Source organism: Akanthomyces muscarius, chromosome 6 (genome assembly GCF_028009165.1).
Source record: "Akanthomyces muscarius strain Ve6 chromosome 6, whole genome shotgun sequence".
Lineage (NCBI taxonomy): Eukaryota > Fungi > Ascomycota > Sordariomycetes > Hypocreales > Cordycipitaceae > Akanthomyces > Akanthomyces muscarius.
In genome coordinates this window covers 3,675,477-3,701,081 of record NC_079246.1, presented here as the reverse complement: position 1 = coordinate 3,701,081, position 25,605 = coordinate 3,675,477, and the positions used below count along the sequence as shown (strand labels likewise).

Below are 25,605 nucleotides of genomic sequence, written 5' to 3'. Positions count from 1 at the left end.
AGGCTGCGCAACGACCCCCGCCAGCTGAAGGACCCTCAGTTTGGTCTTTTTGCTCGGGGCGTTGTCTGGTCTGACGCCATGTGCCCTATCTTTTTCAGTATAGACCGACCTCTTTACGCTCCCATTGGCTCCCAGCCCCCTGGACGAGCTAACTCTAGACAGAGTCCACACCGCGAGGCTGTAAAGGGGCAGGCTCACAATTGCAACGCTAGGCAACTATTGTGCCTTCGCAGTCCGCCGGCTACTATGGCACATCATTGGCCGGCTGCGATGACTGTAAGGGCCCGGACTGGCCGTTCACTGCCCCCAACATCCGCGAGGCCGTGACTCTCTGCCGTTTCTGGGCCTAGCAGCACATTTGCGGGCAAAATGATCCTCTACCTGTGGACTTGGTATGCTTCCCAACGTCCCGATCACTCCCCAATACGGTCACGTCTTGCAAGGCGGGCTGTGCGCACACTAGCTGGACTGTAGGGCTGGATGGCAAGGTGAGGACACGAGGCGGAATGCTCAGGGATATATAAGGATTGGCAAATCCTCAGGTTTCGTTTTCTGATTCCTCATAAATAAAGAAACAAAGTTACCAAACCAACTACTACTACAGCAACTGCAACAACACGCAACCACACAGTCACACGACTTCTCTCATACAGCACACATGTCTACCACCGAGAGACCTCTTGACGAGAGTACCGCAACTCTCGTCTCTCCAGACGACCATCTTCATGCGAAGAACCTCCTCAATATGCCGTCAAAAGCTTCTACCGGCGTGAGCTCCGGCACCGTGAGCACCGAAGAGCCTTCTACGCCAGAACCTCCTGCTGCCGAGCTCACAGCCCCGGTCTCTATCAAGTGCGGCTGGCCGAATGCCGCAGAGGGTGGAGAGGGACAGCCTCCCGTGCCGGAAGTCAAGACGTTGGCAACCGAGGGCCCCGAAGGACAGCCGCCATGGGGAAGCAAGGGCCTCGCGGCTGCCCTACAGAAGGCACAGGGAGCTCCGGCTGACGCCAACTCTGGATGGCCTCATCTTGACAAAGAACAGCCAAAGACAAAAGACGCAAATTCTGGATGGCCGCACTTTGACAAGGAACAGCCAGAGACAAAGGATGCCAACTCTGGATGGCCACACTTTGACAAGGAACAATCAGAGACAAAGGATGCCAACTCTGGATGGCCGCACTTTGACAAGGAACAGCTAGAGACAAAAGATGCAAACTCTAAATGGCCTGGCGATTCTAACAATCCGGACGATCCCAAGCATCAGACAGGCCACGGAACCCACAGCTCTGGCAGTGACGCCGCTTCCAAGGATGCATCTGGCACCGTCACTGTGCAGTGCGGCTGGCCCAACGGCACAACCAAGCCGCCGCCTACTGTCCCTGGAAGAAGCGATCCCGGCAGCTTCGGTCCCCGGGGCCAGCCTCCGTGGGGTACCCAGAAAGTAGCTACTGCGAGCCCCGAGGGACAGCCTCCGTGGGGCATCAGCAACCTTGCCGCCGCCAATGCCTCGCAGCCCACCGAGGGTCCCGAGGGCCAGCCGCCCTGGGGCAGTAAGGGCCTCGCGGTCGCACACCCTGAGAAGCCCACCGACGCCTAGGAACTCGAGGCTGAGAGCAATAAAGTACGGGACGATGCGGCAGGCTTTGCGTCGCTACCGCGCTGGCTGCGCTCAGCCTATCAGTATCCTCGTCGTGACGAGTAGGGTTTTCTAGGTGCATGGATATGAGCGATGGAATCGATGGAAAGAGATTAGAACTGGCATTCGCAAGAATAGGATTGTTATTGTTTCCTTTGTCTTTGAACTTTTCGACTTGGACTTTTATTTTAGACTCTTGAATTATATGGTTTTACAATCTTGTCATTGTGATGCGGGATGATGTGCTTGACCGAGTGAAGTCCAGCGAGTAAGACAAGATGCTTAATCACTGGTTCTTGCGGCGCTTTTCGTCATTTACGCGTGTTCTGCTGTTGCTTGATCAAGACTCCAGAGCTGGATTTGGTTAGGTGATCTCGTGTAATAATCGCGTTATCCTGAGCGAGACGGGGGGCAAACAACAGGACCTCGTCATGATGCGGTCAATCGCACGGGATGTTTCGCAAAAGCAATGTAATGCTAGTTTCTAGTTTTTTCATTTTTATCACATTTACTCAATATTTCTCAGCTTCATCCCTGTGCACCTGCAGGGCGTCGCACATTATGCTACAGACCCGCCAAGACAAAGCCATCTGGCTTCAGCGCCAAATTTTTTTCCACCATCAAGGTTCCCCAACACCGCGCCACTTGCCTTGGCACGGATAGAAAACGGTCTAAAAATACGCTTAAATCAGAATCTCCAAGTCTTTCTTCCTCATCCATGCCATGGTGCAGCGCGACGATATCCTGCTGGTAGCCTTCGGCGGCGTGCTCATTGGGCTGGTCATGATGCTCGCGCTCCCTTTCAATGTGCTCGTCGTTGGCGCGCTGGCGACGTGCCTCCTCGCCGTCTTTGGCACCTTTTACGGCAGCGATACCATGGGCCGAGTGAAAACGGCCGTTGCCTCGACCGAAGTGTTCGCCGAGCAGATTCCGGTACGTCTCACGCCTCACATGAAGATTGGTGGGCGCGCGACGCTAACCAGGCGCGTAGTCGCAAACAACGCACGACTCGGAGGATGCCATTGACCTACTCGAGAGCTTCAAGCGCGCGCAGGAACCTATCAAGGGCTCGCGCCACGAAGCCGAAAAGGAGAGGCTGCTGCAGACGATGCAGCGCGACCACAGTTGGTCGTCCACCCACCCGCGGCACCGCCTGCTGGACGCGCTCTTCGGCTTCCAGAGCTACTATGAGCGACAGCAGGCAGAACTGGAGCGCTTCCGCGGCTTATACAAGCACGTGAGCAAAAAGCACAAGACGGTACGCAACCGGACCAATTTTTTTTTTTTTTTTTTGGATCAATTCACAGCTGATCTTTTCAGCTCTTGGACCTCCACATTCAGTACTCGTCCAAGTTTGAGCGTGTCGATGAGCATCTCGTCCTGAACCAGCTGCTTTGCGACAAGATTGTCCAGAGCGCGCTCGCGTACTACAGCATTCCACCCAAGGAGCTCAAAAAGCACGGCGCCGAAATTGTTTCCGCCGGAAAACGCGCCGAAAAGGCGTCCGTCTCGCAGGCGCTCAAGCACTATGTCCGCGACTGGACGACCTCGGGCACCAATGAATGCGAAGAGACCTTTCCCGCGCTCCTCGGCACGCTGCAGTCCCTCTTCCCCGAGCGCGAGGGCCGCGACACTCCTCTGCGCATCCTCCTCCCTGGCTCCGGTCTGAATCGTCTCGCGCACGAGGTGGCGCGGCTGGGCGGCTTCCAGGTCACGGCCAACGAGTGGTCCGCGTACATGAACGTCGCGTATCGCTTCCTGGAAACCTTCCCCGACGCCAACTCATCCTCTTTCCATCCCTTTGCCGACACTTGGTCGCACCATATTACTGAGAGCGACATGATCCGCCCGATTCGCTTCCCCGACGCCAACTTGGACAAGGCCGAGGTGCTGCTCGTGGAAGGCGACTTCACGACAGTCTTCAACCATGAAGCCGGCTCTTACGACGTGCTACTTACGTACTTCTTCATCGATACGGCGCGCAATCTCATGACGTACCTTGACACTATCACCAAGCTCCTCAAGCCTGGAGGCTACTGGATCAACCTCGGGCCGCTACTGTACGGCACGGGACCGCTGGTGCAGCTCTCGCTGGACGAAATCATTTCCGTCACGGAGACCATGGGCTTCGAGTACCTCGATACAGACGACAAGTACGGCAGCCTCACCATCCCTGGGCGCACGGTGCGCGGCATGCGTGCCGTGTACAGCTTCAACGACAAGGCGCTCACCACCAGCGCGTACAAGGCGCAGTTTTGGGTAGCGCGAAAACAGTAGACAGTCAGATTTCCAATAGAGAAAGAAACAATAATTTATGTTTTTCCTCTCAATGATCATGTATGCTATTCAAAAACATTACTGGGCCCTGACACCGGCATCACCGATAGGCACAATGGCAGTATAGCTCATTGGGCTATTGCGCGGCTGCACGCCTGTCGTCAGCAGCAACGGTGTCATCTTTCCGTCTGTCGAGAACATGAGCTGCGGACGCTCGCGCCGAAAGAACTTGATTGTGCTTCCATCATCATAGTGCACGGTTGTGTTGAATGCCAGCGACCGCTCTGAAAATGTCCACGGACCAGTGTAATTCCTCGCGTAGGCGTGTCGGCCAACTTTGGGCCCGTCGCCGAACCCGCCCTCCGCTTCGAGCGAGTGCATCAAGATGTGCCAGTGGCCACGCTTGTCACGCCAGATAAAAGGATCCTCGTTGCCCTGGCTGAAGATAGGGTCTTGCTGCATCTTGCTGTACGGTCCCTTGTACCCGTCCTTGGCCAAGGCAATGTTGACCTGCTCGCTGCCGCCGCAGTCGTACGGGCATCCACGGTACGCCAGCAGGATTGCGTCCGTCTTGTCGCCGGCGTCCGAGTATAGTGGAAACGCGGAAGGATTCGTCACATCGGCGTCCCAGTCCTTGTTATCCTTTCCCTGGAAGACCTGTCCTACGTCCATCCACGACTTCAAGTCCTTGCTCGCCTTGAGCGAGATGCCACTCTCGCCATTGTTCTGATTCCCCGGGCCGCAAGTAAACTGCTTGCTAGTGCACTGCGGCGCGACTTCGGTTTCGCAGCCAATATAGTACATGAGGTACTCCTCGTCCGCGGGACTGTACACCACCGTTGGGTTATGCGCAAAGGTACCGGCGACCTCATCTGCAAAGGCATATGGACCCGCGGGACCATGACGCGACTCGGCGCGGACGATGCGCGAGTACGGCGCCCAGTAGTCCAAGCCGCACCCGTGCGCAAACTCGGCGGCAAATAGGTGATGCAAGCCGTGATCTTTAGGATCTTGCATGATGCGTGAGCCCCAGGAGGACGTGTCCTCGGCGGTGCGGTTGTAGCCGCTGTGCCGCTTCGCCGGGCGGATATCCAGCACGCCGCAGTCACCGGCGGTCCAGCCTGCATCGCACGCGCAGGTGCCGCAGCGGGTGTTACAGATGCCGTTGAGGCTACAGTCTTCGTCGGTAGTGCATCGGCCGGTGGTGGTGGCAGTCGCCAGAGAGGTCAGGGCTAGTACCCTTGGGAGTGCCAGACGGGCTGTCTTGAGTATGCTTTTCATTCTGTATTGTTGGCTGATTGTTTCTGAAGCGTCGAGGAACCTGCTGAGAGCGTCGGCGATGATGGTGAACATGGCGGAGCACGTCCGGGAGAGAAACGCGGGGGAAATACACTTTCTATGATGGTCGTCAGGGTAGCAGTCCCGAAAATTCGTCCTCGCACCCGTGTCCGGTATTGATATCCGAGCTGCTCGGGCCTGTCTGTATCGTCATTGCCGATTCCAAAAGGTGGGGGAAAAGCCGACGGCTATTTCTCACCACCCGTAGGGATTGCGTGGGGGAACCATGAACAGAAACACAGCACCTAGGCCATATAGAAACGATTTCACGCTCGAAAACTATTGGACGAGAAATTTCTGGATGCAGGGTAACGCTTTAGCAACAGTAAATAATAGCATTGTGCATGTCACTGCGTTGTATTTTTGGTGTCGGGTAGTTTACACGCCTACACGTGCAGCTCGGACTTGGCTTTGACGCCAGATGGGCCTTGCAACTGCATCTCAAGCCCGTTAAATAAACTTTCATATGGTGTCTTTTAGTGACTCAGACTTTCACAATTTGTCTAGAGGGCTTGGAGCACATGACCAGTGCAGGCTTCAAAATACGGCGATTAGTGCCCGTGTAAATCATTGTCAACGGCCGAAGCCGGAGCACTTATACCAAAGCTCGGTGTATTGAGCAACACCGGGTCGAACCACCTTTCTGTACACGGCTAGGCTGCTATCCATCCTCCTCAAAGCGAATAAAGACCTCCCTGATTGCCGATTACCCCATACCGTGTCGCTGACGAGATGATTACCCTATAGCTTCGACTCAAGGGATTTGACCTACACATCCGCCCTCTTAAATCCATGACATGAGTAAATTATTGATCGTTATCAGCAGCACCCGAGCTTGTTACATCAAGTCAACTGGTTAGCCTCTGTGGATCGCGTGTCACCAGCACTCTCCGCTATTCACATCACCATCCTAATCCGTGACTAAAATGGCCCTAGCTCTCATCGAATGATCATCACCGCCCAGGTACTGCAACCACTCATCGGAAGCGCCATTCTGGCCAACAAAATAAAATTGCGCCGCTATCAGATGATATACTACTGCAAACTCCGGAAACCCCTGACCGCGGCATTGCACCAGCTCCGTCACGAGACCACTATCCGAAAGAGGAAGCTCATGTAAAAAGACACCAAGAGCGCGCGGTCCCGGGAGATGGTATACGCTTCCAAGACCGCGAGGGATTCGCGCCCCCTTCGCTAATCTGCTGACGCTCCGCGCTGCCTCTCCACACCATCTGCAAGGGCGGCGGGCACGGGCTCGGCGCGGGGAACCACGCCGTGCTTCCCACCCTTTTACGGAAACTGAGTGGGAATGCTACCAATCAGCCAACGGACGTGGTGTAGACCGCGCAGGACTATATGGAAGTGGATTCAATTTACGCGTGATTTGCTACCAATACTATGTACTAAGAATAACCATGACCCTGTTCATGTTCTCTAATACTTGACGCTAAACAGTTGCCAGTAGCCAGGCTCCTTGCTTGCCGAAGGCGCGCCATTGCCCTTGCCCGCGCCCCAGTACTCGCTAGTCTGCTTCTCCAACAGCGTGTAGCCCTTGCCCGACGTGTACCCAATGGTGAACACGGCCGCCTTATCCTTGCTATCACAAAAGACGCCGCCCTGGCAGATGTACTCGCCGCAGGCTACATTGCTTAGCGTGAAGTCGCTCCCGCCGAGCTCCACGGCGTGCACAACCCAGCGCTGGGCCTTTTTATCGTGCTTGGGCGTCGCCGCCTGCATGATGGGCTTCTTGTTACCGCCACACTTCATGGCTGTGAGTGCTTGACCATTGCTTTCAAAGGTCAGGTAGCGGCCCTCAGTTAACTTGCCGCGGACGGACTTGAAGCCTTCACCGACCACCGTGGTCATGTCCTGGATGGCACCGGGACCAGTGTACGGCGCCGGGGGCTGGTGATCCGAGTGTGTGGCACGGCAGTACGAGGCGCCGTCCCATTGGCCTTTGGAGTTCTTGTGTGGCTCAGGCGTGTCAGGCAGCTCGACGACTTCGTAGTTGGGGTTCACAAAATCGAACGCGTTGACGAGGTCGCCCATGTTCTCGCGACGCCAGGGAACCATCTCGTCTGTCTTGACATCGCGGCCCTTGGCCTCCTGCCACTTCTCAAGGAAGAGGATTTGCGAGTTGTGGTCGGTGTGCTCAGTATAAACGCCGCCATTGCGCGTCCAGGGCGAGATGATATAAAAGGGCACGCGGTAGCCAGGGCCGGTAAAGGTGTAGCCATTTTTGCCGTAGGGGTCGTCGAGCCACTCGCCGGGAGTCCCCTTGGGAGAACGGAAAGGGTCGACGTGATCGGCCCAGCCGCCGGTTTCATCGTAGGAGTAGATGAGCGCGGTCTTGTTGTACTTGGGCGACTTGATGATGGCGTCGGCAATCTTGCGCTGCAGCCAGCCGCCATCCTTGGGCATGTATGGGGTGTGCTCGGAGAGCACCGTAGGGCCGATAATATACGACAGCTCCGGCAGGGTACCGTTAGCGGCGCGCTCGTAAAAGGAGTCCATGGAAGAGCCAGCCATGCCCTTCTTGTAGAGAGGAGAACCTTCGGGCGCATCCTGGAACTGGCCGAACCAGGCGTACGGGTTGTCGTCAAAGTTGTCGGCGTCCTGGAAGACGGACCAGGAGACGTTGGCCTTTTCAAACATCTCACCCGTCGTCTTCCACTTGAGCGGGTAGCAGTTAATGCCGCCAGCCTCACAGCCAGGCGTCTCGTTGTTGTCAATGTACGGGTTGCCACCCTGATCAGGCTTCTGAGGGCTACCGGGGGAGTTGATGGAGCCAGAGACCCAGGTGACTCTGTTGGGGCTCGTAGAGGCAACAACACCCTCCTGCGAACGGTTAGCGGGCGCTTCAGAACTGACTGTGAGTTGCATACCTGGTACATGTCGCCGATGACCCAACCGTCAGCAAGGGCCCATTGGATGGGAATATCCTTTTGCTGAAAATAGCCAATGCTGTAGACGGTGTTGTTCATGGCCCAGTGGTCGTTGGTGCCATGGTTCCACGCAGCATGGTTCGCATCCCAGCCGTTGCTACCAGCATACATGCACTGAGTAATGTCATCCCACTGGCCGCCAAGGTAGTTTAGATACCAAGGGTTGATGTGATCGGCCTTGGTGGTCATCTGGGAGTTGACAACCTGGTTCCAGACGGGCTTATCGCCGTTCATCTGGAGGTTGGCATCGGCAAAGCCACGGACACCAGGCATGGTGCCAAAGTAGTGGTCAAAGGCACGGTTCTCTACATGGTGTTAGCCAGTGTCACCCAGTGTCTTGGGCAAGGGTAGGGATGTGCTCACCCTGCATGAAGAGGACGACATGGTCAATATCGGCCAGGCTACCGGCGCTGACGGGCTGGGACCAGTAGAGGAGCGCAGTGACGGCCGAGGCAGCAATCCGGAGGGTATTCATGATGGCAGGGTAGCACCAAGGCAAGAGGAGTTGAATCAGCATCTCGAGGACTGGGGCGACCGCGACGGGGCCCGTTGATATAACTCTTCTTCAGCAGCTCGAGTGCCAACCTTGATCCGAGTTTTTGGGCCGGCGTGGCCAGCGGAGCGCGCAAACCCCATGCCATGCTCTCAGAGCGCGGCCGAGCGTCGCGGGGACGGAGAACGTGTTTGTCGGGTTGGCGGGAGAGTCTGTTCCGGCCATGTAACGTAGAGTTTATCCAATACAATCACCAGGGCAGTCCATGTGGACAATAGAATACATAGTGGTGTGGGGTCCACGAGGGACCGGCGATGCTGCACGAGGCGCACGAGGCCAAGCGATACATCTCGTACAGACGGTGATAATGTTGAGACGGAAGCTTAGAGGCGGCTTGGCGGTCTAGATTGATGATGGTGGTCACGGTGGACCAGTGCTAACAAAGTAGTTACCTAGGTACCCAGAGGGTGCTGATTTGCAGTGTGGAGGCTGCAAATGCAGTGGGTGTAGGTAGGCCCTGGAATTAGCGTCACAGCCCTGTGGGTAAGCCCTGCAAGGTCGCCACCAGGTGCAAGTGCAGAGGAGGCGGTCGAGGCATGTCTCTTATCTGGGTACCTAAATAGGCGTAATCGAAGAGCCGAGTCCCAATCCGAGCCGTTTGCGCATACAAGATCAGGTAGGACGGCCGAAAATTTGCTGAAAATCTTGCCATCTCCGGGTAATTGTTTGCTGAGTTCGGTCGTGTTCAATATTCTGTTTGCGCCTGTGAAAAAAACCTCGCTCGTTGACTTGGGGCATCACGGCAGCGCTGATCGTCGGCAGCCCCAGTGGACACAGTGACAGTCCCTGAAAGTTGCTCCCGCAGCGGGTTCCCCAAGGGGCCGCTCCGCTAACGCAAGCCCTGAGGCCAGCTTTAGCGGTCCTCTAGCGGTCTTTTAGCGGCCACGCGGCGGGGTTCCCTGTACACGTGCCCCAGCTGGCAGTCTTGGCTGGCTTGCCGTCTCCCGCTATCTCGAACCATTTACATGCAAACGCAGCCTATACAATGCATCCAATTTCAAATGACTTGTCGTCCTTCAACGCCTCTAATGCAACCCAACCAATTCGACACCGAAGCCTCTGAACAGGCTCTAGCCACCAAGTGATCATCATACCCTCGCCTCCTCGAGACTTCGCAAATGCCGCCTGCCCCACGACTGGCACAAAGCTGTCGGCCCTGCCTCGATCCGCGCTGAGGCTGTCTGTTGCCCGTATCTCTTGTCCCAGCGCTCTACTTGGGTAGCCGCGGTAAAGAAAAGACTTCGCCTTTTAGGCTAGCCGCTCTGTGAGAATGCGTGCTGAAACTAGCTTCCACGAACCTCATCGGAAGCTGAACTCAACTTCAGATGATTCCAGTGACGACCAGAGCATCGAGATGCAAGAGCAAACCATTCAAGTGAAATGGCGAGATACCATGTCAACAAAGTCTAGAAAACCCTCGTTGACAAGTTGTGTGTCACTGGGGCTTGTCACAGTTGTCTTTCTCAGTGTGGCGATGCTGCTGGTTGGACCATACTTCGGTTTGCATCCGCAACGGCTGGTCAACAAGCAGCCTCAACCGCACAACCAGGTTGCTATCCCATTGCATCCGCAAAAGCACAGCAATCGAGATGCAAAAATGCTACGTTTTGACTGGACAGTCACAACTGGAACGCGCAGTCCAGATGGTGTCGAAAAGCAAGTCTATCTTGTCAATGGTAAGTCGCCTCGCACCGGATACAGTATATGCTGACCTCGTGCTGCAGGAGAATTTCCTGGACCAACAATTGAGGCTCGCTCTGGGGATAGAATTGTTATTCATGTGCACAACCACCTCACTGATGAAGGCCTTTCCCTACACTGGCACGGTCTGCAAATGAGAGGCAACAATTCCATGGACGGAGCCGTCGGCGTAACACAATGTCCCATACCCAGCGGCAATGATTTTGTTTATGACTTCAACATCGGACATGATGAGCATGGTACGTTTTGGTGGCATAGCCATCACAAAGTTCAGCGTGGCGATGGACTATTTGGTGGATTGGTGATTCATCCTCCCCTACAACGAGCCGCACCCCATGATGACTACGAGGACGTCCTTCTCATGGTAGGTGATTGGTTTCATCAACCGCAAGCGGAAGTCCTGGATTGGTATGCAGGATGGACAAGTCTCGGCGATGAGCCAGTGCCAGACTCTCTGCAAATTAATGGCCATGGCCGATTTGACTGTTCCATGGAGATGGCTGCATTTCCACTCAACTGCACAGACAAGTCAGTGGCAAAAATGACACCCATACTTCGGCGCAAGGCTGCCAAAACGAAACTTCGACTCATTAATGTTGGCACCATTTCCGGCATCACACTCATGGTGGATGGGGCCACTCTACAGCCAATCGAGGTGGATGGCGGATGCCCCGTGCAATCGTCCATCGCAGATGCTATCGGCGTCCTGTACCCTGGCGAGCGCACTGACTTGATGCTTGCTTGGAAAGACGATTACAGCAGCCAGTCATGGCTCAACATATACCTGGATGATGAGTCCGTGCCACCAATTCCACATATTCTGATCAACTTTACCGGCTAACACCAATAGAAACTACTCTCGACCCAACCCTGCGCTCATCGAAGAGCAGGCCTTCCCCGCCCTGCCGGAGACAACTCTGGCTGCCAAGTTCCAGCCACCCAGAGATCTTGCAGCAATCGAAACGCGTATCGATCTTTCGGAGCTATCTTCCGAGGCTCCCACTAAGACCGTCCTTCCTCCCGCGCAGAAGACAATTTTGTTCTATCTCAAAACAATGATCAAGTCGCATCTCGGTAATCGGCCACATGGTTATATAAACCACACCACGTGGGAGCCGCAGTCTACGCCGCTTCTCTCACAGAGTCGGCAGAATTGGGACGAACACCAGTTCTTCCCTTACATTGAGAGCGGATCCACCCCTATCCATGTAGACCTCATCATCAACAATTTGGACGATGGTTCGCACCCCGTGCATTTGCATGGGCATTCGTTTTACGTCCTTTCGTCCTTCAGAGCCAAGGGCCGCGGAGGCTGGGGCAGCTACAACCCGTATGACCCAGCTAGCGTGCTGCGGCAGCCATTGAATTTTGAGAACCCTCTTGTCAAGGATACCATTAGCATTCCTCGGCGCGGGCATGTTGTCTTGCGAGTGTTGGTGGACAATCCTGGCTTGTGGATGCTTCACTGCCATATGATGGTCCACATGGGTACGGGCATGGCAGCAGGATTCCATGTCGGGCCGGCAGAGGACGAGCAGCATTTGCTCGCCATGAACCCGACGGCTTCCGCTCTCTGTGAATCCACATAGCTTATCAAAACCCGCCGATAATGCGCTCAGGGATTATTGCCAGGCCTATCAACACCGCAGTCCTTATGGCTGGAAGAAGCATCGGTTTGCCCCAAAAGAACCAGAAATTTCACCCCAACTGTTCGCCAGATACGAATTGGCTACAGAAAACGGGTTTGCACCTCCCGTCAGAAACGGCAGACCCACAGCTTTTTTGTTCGGTTCATGGGCAAGACGTGCTAGAGATCCACGACACGCTACACGAATCAGTTACTACTTGGCAACATAGTGAAAAGGCAAGTAATCTTGGCAGCCAAGTCGCGCAGCATAACATGCCTGCACAGTACGAATTTTTCTAATTGCCTGGTCCACACAAAATCAATAAGTGCGTGCAAGGCCAAGTCAACAAGTTAACCTTAAAACGCCTCGCACGAGGCCAGCCTTTTTCACGACGTCATTAATATGGACCCTGGCAAGGCCAATCGCTGATTTTGAATCGCAACCAACCAGCAGGCTGGCTGCCACACGCGCCAAAACGCCTCTTCGATCCCGGCTTTCCATCTATGGTATTCCGTCGATGATGGCGCCAAGATTTGTTCTGGTGCTCACAATCTATATGCGGTACGGGCGCCAGCTCGTTGCCTGATTGAGCCAGGTCGGCCAACTCTGGACAAGAGGCATTTGAGAACGGACGCCGCTAAGATAGGCATTTACATGGGAATGAATTTGATATTGAGATACGGCTAGGACGGCAAGATAAGTGGTGCTATCTAGAGACACAGCCGTTGACTGCGTCATTTGCTACTGTGCCGTCAACACGAATTTTTGCTGTCAGGCTCATTGTGCATGCTGTCCGTGGACAGCCTGCCAGCACACCGGACCCAGACTGCTACCAAAAAAACCCCTTTCCCGCTTCTAATTATGGGCCATTGTATATTCCAATAAGATTACTGGCGCACGCTTCAACAACTCGTGGGTCGTGCTCTAGCACAGAGGTTTTCGTGACCTCAGCCAAGACTGAAATCAACCCGCTTTCCTCCACAAGTACATCTTGGCGGCTTCTACAATGAAGTACAGTATCATGGGCGAATACAAAATGTCCATAATCCCCAGATCGATCTTACTGGGTCTCTCAACCTCTCTTTCCTCCGAATCGCATTCTCATTCGGCTCGACTTCACCATGGCGGACACGGAAAAGCGCGAGCAGTCGGCCGACTCTGGCAATGCCAGCAACAGTCTAACTCAACATCCCGCCGCCAGCCCTACGCACAAGGAAAAAGCCAGCGAAAAGAAGAAACCAAGCAGCAGCTTCATGGACAAGTTTTCCTTGCCTGAATGGACGATTCGTGGCAAGCTCCTCGAGGGCAGACTGCTGAACAACTGTATCGGCATTATTGCATCATGTGGCTTCCTAATGTTCGGATACGATCAGGGCGTACTGAGTGCGCTCTTGACGCTGGATGACTTCCAGAAGAACCTACCTCTCATGACGCCACGCGAACAAGCCAACCCCATCTGCTGGCTCGACGACGCCGCGACGATCCCCAACCCCGACATGTGTACCGGGTCCGCCAATACACAGGCCGCTGGTGTGGCCATCTACCAAATCGGGTGCTTCCTTGGCGCGGTCTTGGTTTTCTTTTACGGTGAATCTTGGGGCCGCAAGTCCTCGACATTCTGGGGCAGTCTCATTATGATTATCGGCACCGCCATGCAGGCTGCGTGCTTTGAGTACGGCCTCTTTGTCGCCGGTCGCATTGTCGGCGGCATTGGCAACGGCATGGTGACTTCCAGTGAGTAACCAGGATGTCTTTCTCCGTCTCATATCTAATTTTCGCAGCAATCCCAACTTGGCAATCCGAATGCGCCCGCCCTCACAAGCGTGGCTTCCTCATCATGCTGTCTGGTGCCCTCATCTCGGGCGGCATCATGATTGCATACTGGGTTGACTTTGGCTTCTACTTCCTGGAAGGCTCCATTCGCTGGCGCTTCCCTATTGCCTTCCAGAGCTTTTTTACTCTCATCGTCATGTGGGGTCTCATGTATCTACCCGAATCGCCTCGCTGGCTGGCCATGCACGGACGAATGGACGAAGCCGCTGCAGTCACTGCGCGTCTGCTCGGTAAACCAGTCGATCACGAAGAGACTCAGCAGGAGATACAAAATATTGTTGATGGCATCGAGGCTCAAGGTGCGCAGGGAAAGTTCAGCAACAAAGAGCTTCTGACTGGCGGTCCGTCGCAGAATCTACGCCGCACGCTCATTGGTGTCGCGGCCCAATTTGGCCAGCAGATTTGCGGCATCAATCTCATTACCTACTACGCCACGTTTTTGTTTGAGAACTCTCTCGGTTTCAGCTCTGAAATGTCCCGACTGTTGGCCGCTGCCAACGGCACCGAGTACTTTTTGGCCTCGTTGGTTGCCCTGCCGCTGATTGAGAGAACCGGTCGTCGTACCCTGATGCTGTTTGGTGCTTTTGGCATGATGGCGTCTATGGCCGTCCTTGCTGGCACCGTGTCTACCGGAACGACGCTTCCCAATGGTGCACCCAAGCTCAACACCACATACGGAGTGACCGCTACGGTGTTCCTCTTTGTCTTCAACACCTTCTTCGCCATAGGTAAGTCTATATCATTCCCGTCCGTCCGGGCCCCAACTAACCTGCCTAGGCTGGCTTGGCATGACTTGGCTGTACCCCGCCGAAATCACGAACCTCCGCATTCGCATCCAGGCGAACGCGCTGTCTACCTGCTCCAACTGGCTGTCCAACTTCCTGATTGTCATGATCACGCCACCGGCTTTTGCCAATCTCGGGTACCAAACCTACATCATGTTTGCCGTCTTCAACGCCGCCATTATTCCCGTCGTATACTTCTTCTTTCCTGAGCCCAAGGGCCGCAGCCTCGAGGAGCTCGATGTCATTTTTGCAAGCGCCTACGTGGACAAGGTAAACCCGGTGCAGCGCGCCAAGGAGATGCGCCACATTGAGGGCAGCGAGCTGGAGAGCGAGTTGGACAAGTACTTTGGGTCGCACAACACGCCCAATCACGCATGATAACGATAGGCATTAAATGGGTGTATATACCACATAAATCAAAGTTTCTGTTTCTATCTCATCTACTCCATCTACATCCAGGCAACCTTGAGTTGCGAATCATTCTCCTGCCCAATGACGTCTCCGTAGACCTCTGGCCGTCTCGCCTTGCGGTATCGAAAGCCACCAGCCTCTTGCAACTTGTCCCTCGTGCACAGCGCCACGGCCATGTCCTCATCCAACTTTTGACACTCGGCCAACACATCGCCGAAAGGATCTAGCACCATACTGCACCCGTTTTTCAGCTGATCGTCGTCCATGCCAATTGGGTTGCTAAACACGACATAGATGCCATTATCGTAAGCCCGGGCGGGGAGCCACTTCATCAGCCACGCGCGGCCTTTTAATCCGTCAAATTCCGCGCGGAGCGTCGTCGGATCCTCGTGGCGTTTCGCCCACAGCGACGCATCGACAAATCCGGCGCCGGGGCGCGTCGACGGCGTGCACATGGTAACGTGCGGCGCGAATAAAATCTCCGCGCCAGACAGAGCCGTCGCGCGGACATTTTCGACAACATTGTTATCGTAGCAGATCAGAATACCCGCTTTCCAGCCCAACAAGTCAAAAACGACGAGCTCATTCCCGACACTCAGGTGCGCGCTGATGAATGGATGCAGTTTCCGGAAACTTGCCAGGAGCCCGTCGCCAGAGACACAGACATATGTATTGTAAATCTCTTGATTTTCTTCATCGCGCTCGTACAGACCCGCGAGGATCACAATGTTCTCCTTCCTGGCAATGCCGATCAGAGCTTGGGTGCTGGCGCCAGAGGGGACGGCTTCGGCGACGGCATAGAGCTCCGCCCGGGAGAGGCGCGACGCAAACGTGTAACCCGGGATGCAGCACTCGTGGAAAGCGACGACATGGCATGCTTGTGTGGCGGCAGCGGCGGCGAAGCGCTGGATGGTGGCGAGGTTGGCAGTTTTGTCGGCGGATATATTCTCAAACTGCACGGTGGCAATGCGGAGGTCTGTCATTTTCGCGGTCGTCATGGTGAGCTGATCTGCTGTCTGCACAATGAAGCTGGTTATCGGGATCTGCTTCGTAGTTACTATTCGCAGACTATTGGGGCCTTTTATAGGTGGCAGGCCTGCGCGACTGGCTCGCGAATGCGTCCAATACGACAAGTTCGCACCCCGTCGTGAGGAGTGAGGCTGATACAAAGAGGCGGAGTTTCCTCTTTGGGACGACACGGCAATTACCAAGTCGTAAGGCTTCTTAGGCGTTGCTACGATTCAGTGTCTTTTTTTAAAATGTAACGATCCTTTGATGAACTTTTTTATATGCGATAGCTTTCCTCTCGCTGCGTCAGCTCTCGAGGTTGAGACAGCGTTAGCCAAGTCTATTGCGTAGGTTACCCGGGACCGCTGCGTCGTTTTTGCAGCAACTAAATAACAGCACTGGATTTCATTTTATTTTAGTTCAATGTCATGCTTCAGTGTATTCAACAGCACCTTACTGAAGCCTCTTAAATTAGTCTCGCAGACATTCTATAATCGAAGTAATTGCGATGCCTACTTTTATGCACACCCACACCAGAGCTTTAAGAATTCCCTTCTTGATGCTCAGGCCGACTGAGTCAGGGAGCACTGTGCTTGTTCGTGCGCACCCGGATTGCGGCATTCATACAAAGCGCCATCATGGGCGGCTTTGAACAGTACCCACGTTTTATGAGTACTTCTTTGCTGCATTTCCGTCTAGCTTTGAGTTGAAGCTGAAAGAATGTTCTTACTAAGCATGCCACAAGCAAGTGCGGCCTATTAAGAGAAGGGTTTATCATTAGAAATACAACTCAGTAATAAATATATGTATAGTTATAGAGATTTCATAATAAAGATTTTATATTGCCTTCCTCGCAGCTCTGTGCGTGATGAAGGTCTCTGGCCGACAAATTATAGCTTTATGTAGATGGACATGACCGCATCAGCGGGCGCATGGCGGCGGATAGCGTTTGCCAGTTTCCTAGGGCCCCAATACAAGACTAGGTACTCTGCTATTTCGTGCTCTGTACTCGATGACAAGTTGTATCTGCCGGAGATCGAGCGCCACCGCACATACACTTGTGCGTTCAGCTGGTCAGTGGAAGCGGCCACTGGGTCCACGATATTTTTAGGCAGCCAAGCCTGTGCATCGTCTTGCTCTTGCGGCAAGTCGAACGTGAGGGACATTAAACAAATGTCTAGACCAGCTTGTACGGAGTCAGCCTTATTTCAACAGTTGCAGTTGCATGGTTGGTTCCTTACTAGCTTGGCGCAGGTGATTGCCATTGGCAAATTTATGTACACGTATGTATCGCCGAAAGTCGAAACTGGCCACATCGAGAATGCTATTGGTCGGGCCGGGAAGCATCTCGTGATGGACGGTAATTGATTCGAAATCTTTGCTGTCGAGAAAACTCATACTCGGCACCTGGTATAATGCCAAGTATGGATACTCTTCGTGCTTGTCCCCATCTGCCCAATACCTTGCAGCATCAGAGATGCCGCCAGTGTTGAGAATCTCTGGGATGTGAATGAGATTATACCAGTCATTGTATATATCGGAAGAGAGAGGAGCCGTGTCTTTGATTCGGGAGAGAACCAGTAGGATACCGGATTCGTGTACAGTGGACATTCTTGGTAGCATGGAAACCGGGAATTGGGAACCGAGAAGTAGAATCACGCACGCCCGCCGTAGAATGTAGGGAACGCCACTAGCTATATAGGCCGGCGAGACTAGCTCAGCGCCGTTGCCGAGGCAAATATATATCCACTCTGCTCTATTTCAATTGTCCAGCAGCTGACAATTCCTTCTCAAGGCCAGAACCTGCAGGGACTGTCCACTTACAACATGGTACCTACCTCTCCGCTCACTTCACAACACTTTTATACCCAGTACTAGCTTGGCGTCATGTTCTCATCCTAGGTGCGAATTGGTATTGATATCCAAGAGTCTTCTTTCGAGCCAGTCCTTGCTAACAGTCAGCAACATACTTCTTAACTAGACCTACAAGGAACCTTCTTCATGACGACGGGTCATAATAAATATTATTTCATTACTCAGAAACAGTTGTAAGACTCAAAGGATAGGGCACGACACGTTAGGTGGCTATTCCAGGTTCAATTTCCAACTAGAGTTTGGGTCTATGAAGTTACTAATTTAAAAATAAGGCAACAACCTTTCCTCCTTCAATAGATACCCCATCCAAGACAGATGCTTGCCCCCCTGATGTTGTAATGTACAGCACATCTTTGTCTAGCCAAGTCCTCCCCAAAGCCGCGGAGGTAGCCCCTAATACCGACGAGGAATCCGTCTTTCCGACAACTAGCCTGGTTTTGCCACGTTGAGTAATTTTGAAAACTTCATTAACGAAACCAGCGGCCGCGTATGTACTATTTCGCTCATCAATGGCGAAATCATCAATCTTGAAATCCGTGCCTATGACTTCGTATGGACCCAAAGCAGCCCCGGTGGAGGTGTTGAGAGGAATGCGTCCAAAAAGCTGCCGAAACGTATTCGAGTAATACAAGTGCTGGTCGTGTATCCTGATGCCATTGATACCAATAGGCAGGCTGGCGTTGTGCGGCGGCAGAAATGTCTCGTCCCGCAGCGCGACAGAGTACTGCCCAGTGGCTATGTCAACTCGATAAACTACCCCGTGCGTGCTGTCGCCGACGAGAATATCAACTGATGGCGCTGGGAGGGACGTCATTCCGTTGAGGAATACGGCGTCAGGTATGTCGGTAACCTTGAGAACCTCGACTTCTCCCTGCCTATCCAGAGCGACTCTCCAGATCGCGAAAGAGCCTGCGACAGGTCCTTCAGCTGATGAAAAATTGCCAGCAGCCACTGCAAAGACATCTTGGGAGGTTTCAGAAACGCCGAATAAACTGGTATAGCCAGAGAAGTTGTGTACGAGGCGTGTTGCGTTGGGGTTGCGCGGATCGATTTCATATAGCTCTGGCCTGTCAAGAAGCGTGACGAGCAACTTTCCGTTGGCCCTCGACGCAATATTCTCGACCCAGGTACCATTATCAAACTGATGCACAATGTGAGTCAAAGTTCTGGTATTTGACAGCGTGTTCGGGGGGCTCGCAAGCGGTGATGCTCCGCATAGAGTGACGAGTGCCCACAGAGCAGTAGACCAACCGCTGAACATAATTGCTGGGTAGATCTGGTTGTGAGAGTGGCAGCGAAAGTGATAGATGTGATTGGTATTCATAACCAACCAGGGAAGCAAATGCCATCTATTTAATACAACGCAGCCAGTAGCGGCTGCCGACAGCTCGGCTAACAAACACGAGAATTTGACTACATCATGCAACTAATGAAAGCTTAACAATCAACTCAATTGTCCAGCAAAAAGCAAGCCGCGGCTTTAGTTAAAATCTCCTGGATGCACAACTCTGGATAGATTGTGGACATTTGTTGCTCCACCAAGCTATCATGAGGAATCATTGCGGTAATTCTCAGGCAGACAATCCCCCAAGCAGGTGCAGGGGAAAAGAATTGAGTGAGTATTGCCCCATATGAAATTCGGCGAAGAGCCATGAATCATTTTGATGGCAGCATGCAAGGAAGCAGAATATTTGGGTGTTGTCTCCTCTCGCCGTCGGTCCACGATCGACGATTTCTGGCACTTTGCCAAATGACGAGAGCTTTTGCCCCGAAACAGAAGTAAGAACTTTTTTGTGACACGATATTGAAAAGTATTCTACAGCTACTTTGGCCCGACGCGCGCGGTATGTTGCCAGCATGACAGCAGCAATCGCCGCAAAGACCGCAAAGGCCGCAAAGGCCGCAAAGGCCGCAAAGGCCGCAGAGGGCTGTAACAACCGCACAGAGGCTGCAATTACCGCGCAAAGATCGCAATCGAATGAATTGGTTAAATGCGGATAGAAGGATTCGTTTAGTGTGGTTTAGAATTGGCAGATCGGCTGAGACGAGGCGCACCTGGTTTGCAAGTAGTCATCATGTTTCGCCTTGGGACACGAAAGCCTGCCACGTTGTGGGGGGACACAGGCAAATTTGATTGTACTTTTTTCAAAATGACATATATGGGAACCCAGCAATGAGGAATTGACAATAGGCAGTAGCTCAATTTATGCAATTTATGACTAGTTAAATGTCAACCGAAAATGCTACTCTGAATGGTGAACCACTCGCGGCGAGTCTAAAAGGAAGAACGATGTGATGGCAGAGAAGTCAATATCCAATCAGACCGAAGGAGGTTGAAAAAACATTATACAATGTAAACAAGCTTCTCGCCACTGATTTTGTTCTCTCTGAGCAACTGAAGACCTTCCAAGACCTTGTCGAGGCCCCTTTCCACACGCGGCGTGTGGACCTTGACCTTGCCAGTCTGTAGCAGCTCTCTGCTGATGTCGATAAATTTTTTTATGAATTCGAAATCGCCCGGCAGGATGGGGATTGTTTTATTCATAATGTTGAATTCTTCGTTAAAGGCAGTGTAGGCCAAGGTAACGTCTGGCTTGATGTCGGATCGAGGAAACTGGTGCTGAAGTAGGCACGAGTACTTGGCACCACCACCGCTCGTCAGCGCATCGGCACAGATTTTGGCCGAAATGGGAAGGGAAATGGTGTCCCAGGCAACAGTGAGTCGGTTTTCGGTGTACTCTCGAATCTTGGCGCCGCATTCGGGGTCCCGATAGTCAAAGACGGCATCCGCTCCGAGAGCCCGAACCTGCTCGATGTTGTGCGGCGAGCAGGTAGTGATGACCCTGTAGCCGGAGGCTTTGGCAAATTGAATGCCTAAGGCACCTGTCGCGGTGCTGCCGCCGTAAATCAGGATGGTCTCGCCCGCAGTGGTCGGGTTCGTCGGCTGCGCAAGGCCCAAAGACCTGTAGAGACCCTGGCCGACGGTGATGAGGCCGACGCCGAGAGTGGCTGCCTCTTCGAAGCTCAGATTGTCTGGGATTTTCATCTGAACATCAGCTTTTACGACAATGTGCTCAGCAAAGGTACCGTCCTCGTGCTGAGACACATTGCCGCCGTGTGCCATTCCGCACACACGGTCGCCCTTGGCAAACTGCTTGGTGACGTTGGGTCCGACCTGCTCAACAATTCCGGCATAGTCACACCCGACTAGAGGGCCAGCCTCCTTGACGAAGTGATCAATGTGCTTCCAATCGGTCGGGTTGACTGCTACGGCCACAGTCTTGACCAGCAAATAGCCTTCACGCAGAGTTGGCATCGGCCGGTTGTTGACCAACGCAGCCACTCCCGGCTTTACTATCGTAACGGCTCGCTGCAGTACCGCCATGCTTGCAGTTTCTTCTGTATTCTTTTTTGTTGGGGTCTTTTTGTTTGTTGTTGGTTCGTTGCCTTTTATTCTGGGCTGGATTACAAGCTGTAGACGATGGGAGAGACGGTGATGGTAGAGGACAAGAAAAATGTATACATATCAAGTTGCTCACACTGGTGGTTTTGACATTGGAAGTGAATTTATGCTGCTGCCGTGATCCGTCAAGTCCGAAGCTTTACTAGGGAGCCACCCGTGACAAAGCTTACAAATTCGGAATCCAGGTAACATGCACTGGATAGCCATCCATGATGGACCGAACGACCGGAAACTAAGCTTACAAATACTTAATCTTGAATCATGATGCCTCAATCCAAGCAAGATATATTTGGTACCTACGGTGGCATGCCGTCATAGGGTGCAGTTTTAATGTCCGCAGCCAGCTGTGGTAGCAGGTTTTTCGCTAGAACAGCATGTGGCTGTTCGACCGATCTCGTTTACTGTGCTCGCCGCGGGACAGACGTTTGACGACATATGCGAGACAATTGTTAGCCGGTGGCCTTGCCGGATGGCATTCAGCTTCGGCACTGTGTCATCATGACATTCTCAACCGAATTCCAGGCCAAGCTAATCCGGGCTGAGCTTATCTATTTCTATTCCTCGGCTTGCCTTTCTGCCCACTTGATGATGAATCAGATGCGGACCCTCAATTTATGGACCAGCAGGTGGTGGACTGATTCGTGCTGGCAGCCAACTTGTGCTTGCGCTTGGCCTTGTCTTCGGAGCCTTACCAGATCGAGATCCCTTCTGACACGGAGCCCCAACTTGATCACTCACCAGCAGCAAGGGTATTATTTCGGACGGAGCCTGCGGAGACTGTACTTCTTTCATTCGTCCTCCACCCAGACGAGAGAACTATGTCCCACTTGATTTCTCACCGGCTACCCCACCAGAAGAGCAGAGGAGACAACCGTCCGTCGACAGAAGCCACAACCGCAGTCTTAGCAAATTGGATCAATTTCTTTTTTTGGTGGAATTTCATGTGCATCACCGAGACAGGCATCTTCAGCTTCCAGCAGGATTGCTCATCCCCACCCTACACAGATGCTGGTTTCCTCTCTTTCTGCTAACAACTGTGCGTATTGGTGCCTATCGGACAAAAGCCGAAGGTGGTTCTGCACACTTGACTCCTGCGTAGGCCAGAAGGGTAAAGACAATAGCCCCAACGACCAGAGAACTCTCCGCGCATCGGCAATGGCTAGCTAGTTTGGGCCCAGCTCCTGCTTCTTCCGACTTTTAAGATTGTTTTGAGGTATTTACTATTCATAATTATTGCTTGTATGAGATTCATAAAGATAGAAAGAAAAACACCTTTACACTCAATAATTTGGAATTTATTTCATGATTAAGAGGCTTCAAAAGAGTGTTGCTATTCTGTATTTTGTACGAATATCGGGAGATATATCTTGTTTTCTAGATCCACGTTACCCTGTACCGTTTCGATTCTCTCGCCACACGTGCCGAAAAGACGATCCCAGATTCTTGTTTGCTTGCCATAGTTGACAGCCTTCTTCCATCCCTTGCGATGATGCAAGTCGTGGTCTTCCAGGACCAATTCTACCCCCAGCAGTTGAAAGAACCATGAAGTTGGAGTGGGTGGCGTCGCGTAGACTCGAAGTCCACTGTGTCCAACTAGTTCTGGGTATGTAATGTATTGTAGGCACACCCACCATTCGTAGAAGCCGAGCGGGTACCCAGCGAACCAGAATGTGGTATATGTCAGAGCAGGTACGAGTACCATTTCGATCATTTCTTGCTCTTCGTCTGCAAAGGCAGCATGGACTGTCGTTGGGTGCTTGTTGAGGTGGTGCGTGCGGTGATACATCCACAAGGCAGGTATCTCATGGCACGCCCGATGATATATGTAGAAGAAGAGGTCCAGAACAGGGCCGTACAGACTAAGCTTGACCAGCAGAGAGATGCATGCCTGGAAACCGCCCAGCGCCTCCCAGGGAGAGCTGTCGACGTTGTATGCTAGGATGACTGCCATTGCGAGTCGAAAACCAGTCGTCATTGCAAGCTCTGAGATCAATTTTCCCGCCGCAGTGTTGGCGAGGCCATCGCGAGCCACATTGTTGTCCAAGTAGCCGACCCTATGCGCGAGATGGCCTAGTACACGCGCAAGCTGGATTGTAGAAAGAATGTAGCCGCTGGTATAGAGTAGAAACGTCGGCAGCTTGGCAAGACTGTGTCCAGTCATGAACACATAGGTTTGATGGAGTGACAATGGCACCATTATGAAACTTATGATGAACATGTGTTGCGAGAGCATCGAGATGACAGGCATCTTTTGCGGAACTGGGAGTCCTGGCGCCCGGTTGGGAGAGAAAACACTGTTGTGAAGCCTCTGGAATGCGTTCCACGTCTTTGGATCCCTGTTGACCCAATCCGAGACCGTAGAGTGGTTGTTTTGCTTCGTGGCCCTGCCCATTGTAATAAGTCAAAAGAAAGTATGAGTTATTAAGCTGTTGCGTGTGTAACAGATGCTTCTTGAGCTTGCGTTTTTAGTAGTCGTGGGTTGGAGCAGCGAAAACCCAATTGTCATCATTGAAGGATATGCCGCCTATATAGTGAGTGGAAGGCCAGGCTGATGGGGTCTGCGACGCACCAACGCCAGTCGGGTGTCAGTTTTTCATCAGAATCCAGCCTGTTGTACTCTCATCCGAGACTGATGAGTGATTTCGCCTGCGCGACTAGCGGAGAGGGAAAAAACATTCCGTGTGTCCCAGTTTGCATGCACCTTTTGCTGCTCCATTAGGTGCAAAAGTCAGAGCGAGATTGTTAGAAGTTCGTTGCCGTCGGCTACAACGCGGAATAGTGATCAAAAGTCAAAAGTAATTAGGCAGAACGGCGCGCTCACCGCTATCATGAAGAAAAGCCGAGGCTGTGCTTCCTCGGACCATTTGTGTATTAGTGGTCGTGTAGCCGTGACTTAGGCTCTGAACGTGCTGCCGGACCGCGTGATTTTCGTTCACTGCAATGGCTGACCATGGACTGACATGGACTTTGTGTGTTACCGACGGCCGTGCAATTTTGATTCAGCCGCTATCCCCGCTTCAACTTAGCTCAATTACTGTACCGTCTGTGGAGGCCGATTAGCCACCAGTTGGAAAGCCGACGGGGCTGGTTCGAAAAGAAACACCATACCACACACTTCGTCGATTAATTGCAAAATCCATCGTTCACAAGTTCAATCAAGCCTCTCGCGTATCCATTTTGACAAGATACCACCCTTATCGCTCTCACTCTGTCTAGCGTGAATTGAGCTTGCCAGAGAGAGAAATGACTAGCAATGAGAGAGTGGTGGTCCAGCTTCAGGATGGTGCGATATACGCGCGCCAAACGCCAACGATGCTCGTTGCCCGGGGCGTGACATATGCGGAAGCAAGCCGCTTCGAAGCTCCGCGTCGCTACTCCTGGCCATCAAGCATCGTTGACTGCACCAGACCGGCTACAATATGTCCTCAAAACCCTTCGCGGCTCATGTTCCTGCACGGATCGCTCTCTGCCAATCGCGCCATGGATGAGTCCTGCCTTCACGTTAGCATCTACTCACCTTCGAGGCTCAGTCAGAGCGAGAACATTCCTGTCATGGTATTTTTCCATGGCGGCGCTTACACCTCTGGCGGAGGGGATCTTGGGTGCTACAGCGGCGCTGCTCTCGCTTCACGAGGGGTCGTTGTCGTCAGCGTCACATACCGTCTGGGAATATTTGGCTACCAACCAATCGATGGGATAGCGCCAGCCAATCTTGGCCTCCTTGATCAGATCGCTGCGTTGCGATGGGTACAAAAAAACATTCACGCGTTTGGTGGTGACAACAGAAGAGTTTGTCTGTTTGGAGAATCTGCGGGAGCCGACTCCATCCTCTGTCTTCTTGCTTCCGACGGAGTTGACGGCTTGTTTCATCGCGTCATATTGCAGAGTGCGCCGTTGCGGTCTCGGGAAGTGGACGACCGTGGGCCTTTGGTGAGCTGTTTGTCCATGCATACTCGTCGGATGCTTCAAATGTATGGCAGTCATGCGTCCTCCGAGGACTTGTTGAACATACAGAGCGAACTCGTGTCCATCGCAAGATCATTCTCCGCGGGGTCTATGCCGTTTGGCCCAAATTTTGGGTACGCGCCGCTCCCCGACAGTTCAGAGTTTGATGAAAAGCTAGATTGTGCTTTGAAGATCATTCCAGTTTTA

At 53.0% G+C, this 25,605-nt stretch overlaps 11 protein-coding genes across 11 annotated transcripts; 4 read left to right on the top strand and 7 right to left on the bottom strand.

Moving 5' to 3' along the window:
- Nucleotides 1-658: 658 nt before the first annotated feature.
- Nucleotides 659-1,597, top strand: LMH87_001329 (uncharacterized protein; the record flags this gene model as incomplete). Its single annotated transcript, XM_056199389.1, has 1 exon — nucleotides 659-1,597. One exon carries the CDS (start codon nucleotides 659-661, stop codon nucleotides 1,595-1,597), a length of 939 nt encoding a protein of 312 aa, XP_056056240.1.
- Nucleotides 1,598-2,359: 762 nt separating this feature from the next.
- On the top strand, nucleotides 2,360-3,913 carry LMH87_001328 (uncharacterized protein; the record flags this gene model as incomplete). The annotated part of the gene is made up of 3 exons (XM_056199388.1): nucleotides 2,360-2,569; nucleotides 2,628-2,894; nucleotides 2,957-3,913. The coding sequence occupies 3 exons, from the start codon at nucleotides 2,360-2,362 to the stop codon at nucleotides 3,911-3,913; spliced, it is 1,434 nt and encodes a 477-aa protein (XP_056056239.1).
- Nucleotides 3,914-3,991: 78 nt separating this feature from the next.
- Nucleotides 3,992-5,266, bottom strand: LMH87_001327 (uncharacterized protein; the record flags this gene model as incomplete). Its single annotated transcript, XM_056199387.1, has 1 exon — nucleotides 3,992-5,266. The coding sequence occupies one exon, from the start codon at nucleotides 5,264-5,266 to the stop codon at nucleotides 3,992-3,994; it is 1,275 nt and encodes a 424-aa protein (XP_056056238.1).
- A 1,419-nt stretch (nucleotides 5,267-6,685) lies between these two features.
- Nucleotides 6,686-8,671, bottom strand: LMH87_001326 (uncharacterized protein; the record flags this gene model as incomplete). Its single annotated transcript, XM_056199385.1, has 3 exons — nucleotides 6,686-8,089; nucleotides 8,137-8,501; nucleotides 8,560-8,671. 3 exons carry the CDS (start codon nucleotides 8,669-8,671, stop codon nucleotides 6,686-6,688), a joined length of 1,881 nt encoding a protein of 626 aa, XP_056056237.1.
- A 1,675-nt stretch (nucleotides 8,672-10,346) lies between these two features.
- On the top strand, nucleotides 10,347-12,039 carry LMH87_001325 (uncharacterized protein; the record flags this gene model as incomplete). The annotated part of the gene is made up of 3 exons (XM_056199384.1): nucleotides 10,347-10,425; nucleotides 10,474-11,245; nucleotides 11,301-12,039. 3 exons carry the CDS (start codon nucleotides 10,347-10,349, stop codon nucleotides 12,037-12,039), a joined length of 1,590 nt encoding a protein of 529 aa, XP_056056236.1.
- Nucleotides 12,040-13,199: 1,160 nt separating this feature from the next.
- On the top strand, nucleotides 13,200-15,074 carry LMH87_001324 (uncharacterized protein; the record flags this gene model as incomplete). The annotated part of the gene is made up of 3 exons (XM_056199383.1): nucleotides 13,200-13,812; nucleotides 13,860-14,639; nucleotides 14,689-15,074. 3 exons carry the CDS (start codon nucleotides 13,200-13,202, stop codon nucleotides 15,072-15,074), a joined length of 1,779 nt encoding a protein of 592 aa, XP_056056235.1.
- Nucleotides 15,075-15,145: 71 nt separating this feature from the next.
- LMH87_001323 (uncharacterized protein) lies at nucleotides 15,146-16,090 on the bottom strand (the record flags this gene model as incomplete). The annotated part of the gene is made up of 1 exon (XM_056199382.1): nucleotides 15,146-16,090. The coding sequence occupies one exon, from the start codon at nucleotides 16,088-16,090 to the stop codon at nucleotides 15,146-15,148; it is 945 nt and encodes a 314-aa protein (XP_056056234.1).
- A 915-nt stretch (nucleotides 16,091-17,005) lies between these two features.
- On the bottom strand, nucleotides 17,006-17,726 carry LMH87_001322 (uncharacterized protein; the record flags this gene model as incomplete). Its single annotated transcript, XM_056199381.1, has 2 exons — nucleotides 17,006-17,301; nucleotides 17,357-17,726. 2 exons carry the CDS (start codon nucleotides 17,724-17,726, stop codon nucleotides 17,006-17,008), a joined length of 666 nt encoding a protein of 221 aa, XP_056056233.1.
- Nucleotides 17,727-18,246: 520 nt separating this feature from the next.
- On the bottom strand, nucleotides 18,247-19,251 carry LMH87_001321 (uncharacterized protein; the record flags this gene model as incomplete). Its single annotated transcript, XM_056199380.1, has 1 exon — nucleotides 18,247-19,251. One exon carries the CDS (start codon nucleotides 19,249-19,251, stop codon nucleotides 18,247-18,249), a length of 1,005 nt encoding a protein of 334 aa, XP_056056232.1.
- A 1,083-nt stretch (nucleotides 19,252-20,334) lies between these two features.
- On the bottom strand, nucleotides 20,335-21,306 carry LMH87_001320 (uncharacterized protein; the record flags this gene model as incomplete). Its single annotated transcript, XM_056199379.1, has 1 exon — nucleotides 20,335-21,306. One exon carries the CDS (start codon nucleotides 21,304-21,306, stop codon nucleotides 20,335-20,337), a length of 972 nt encoding a protein of 323 aa, XP_056056231.1.
- A 1,477-nt stretch (nucleotides 21,307-22,783) lies between these two features.
- LMH87_001319 (uncharacterized protein) lies at nucleotides 22,784-23,845 on the bottom strand (the record flags this gene model as incomplete). Its single annotated transcript, XM_056199378.1, has 1 exon — nucleotides 22,784-23,845. One exon carries the CDS (start codon nucleotides 23,843-23,845, stop codon nucleotides 22,784-22,786), a length of 1,062 nt encoding a protein of 353 aa, XP_056056230.1.
- Nucleotides 23,846-25,605: the final 1,760 nt, after the last annotated feature.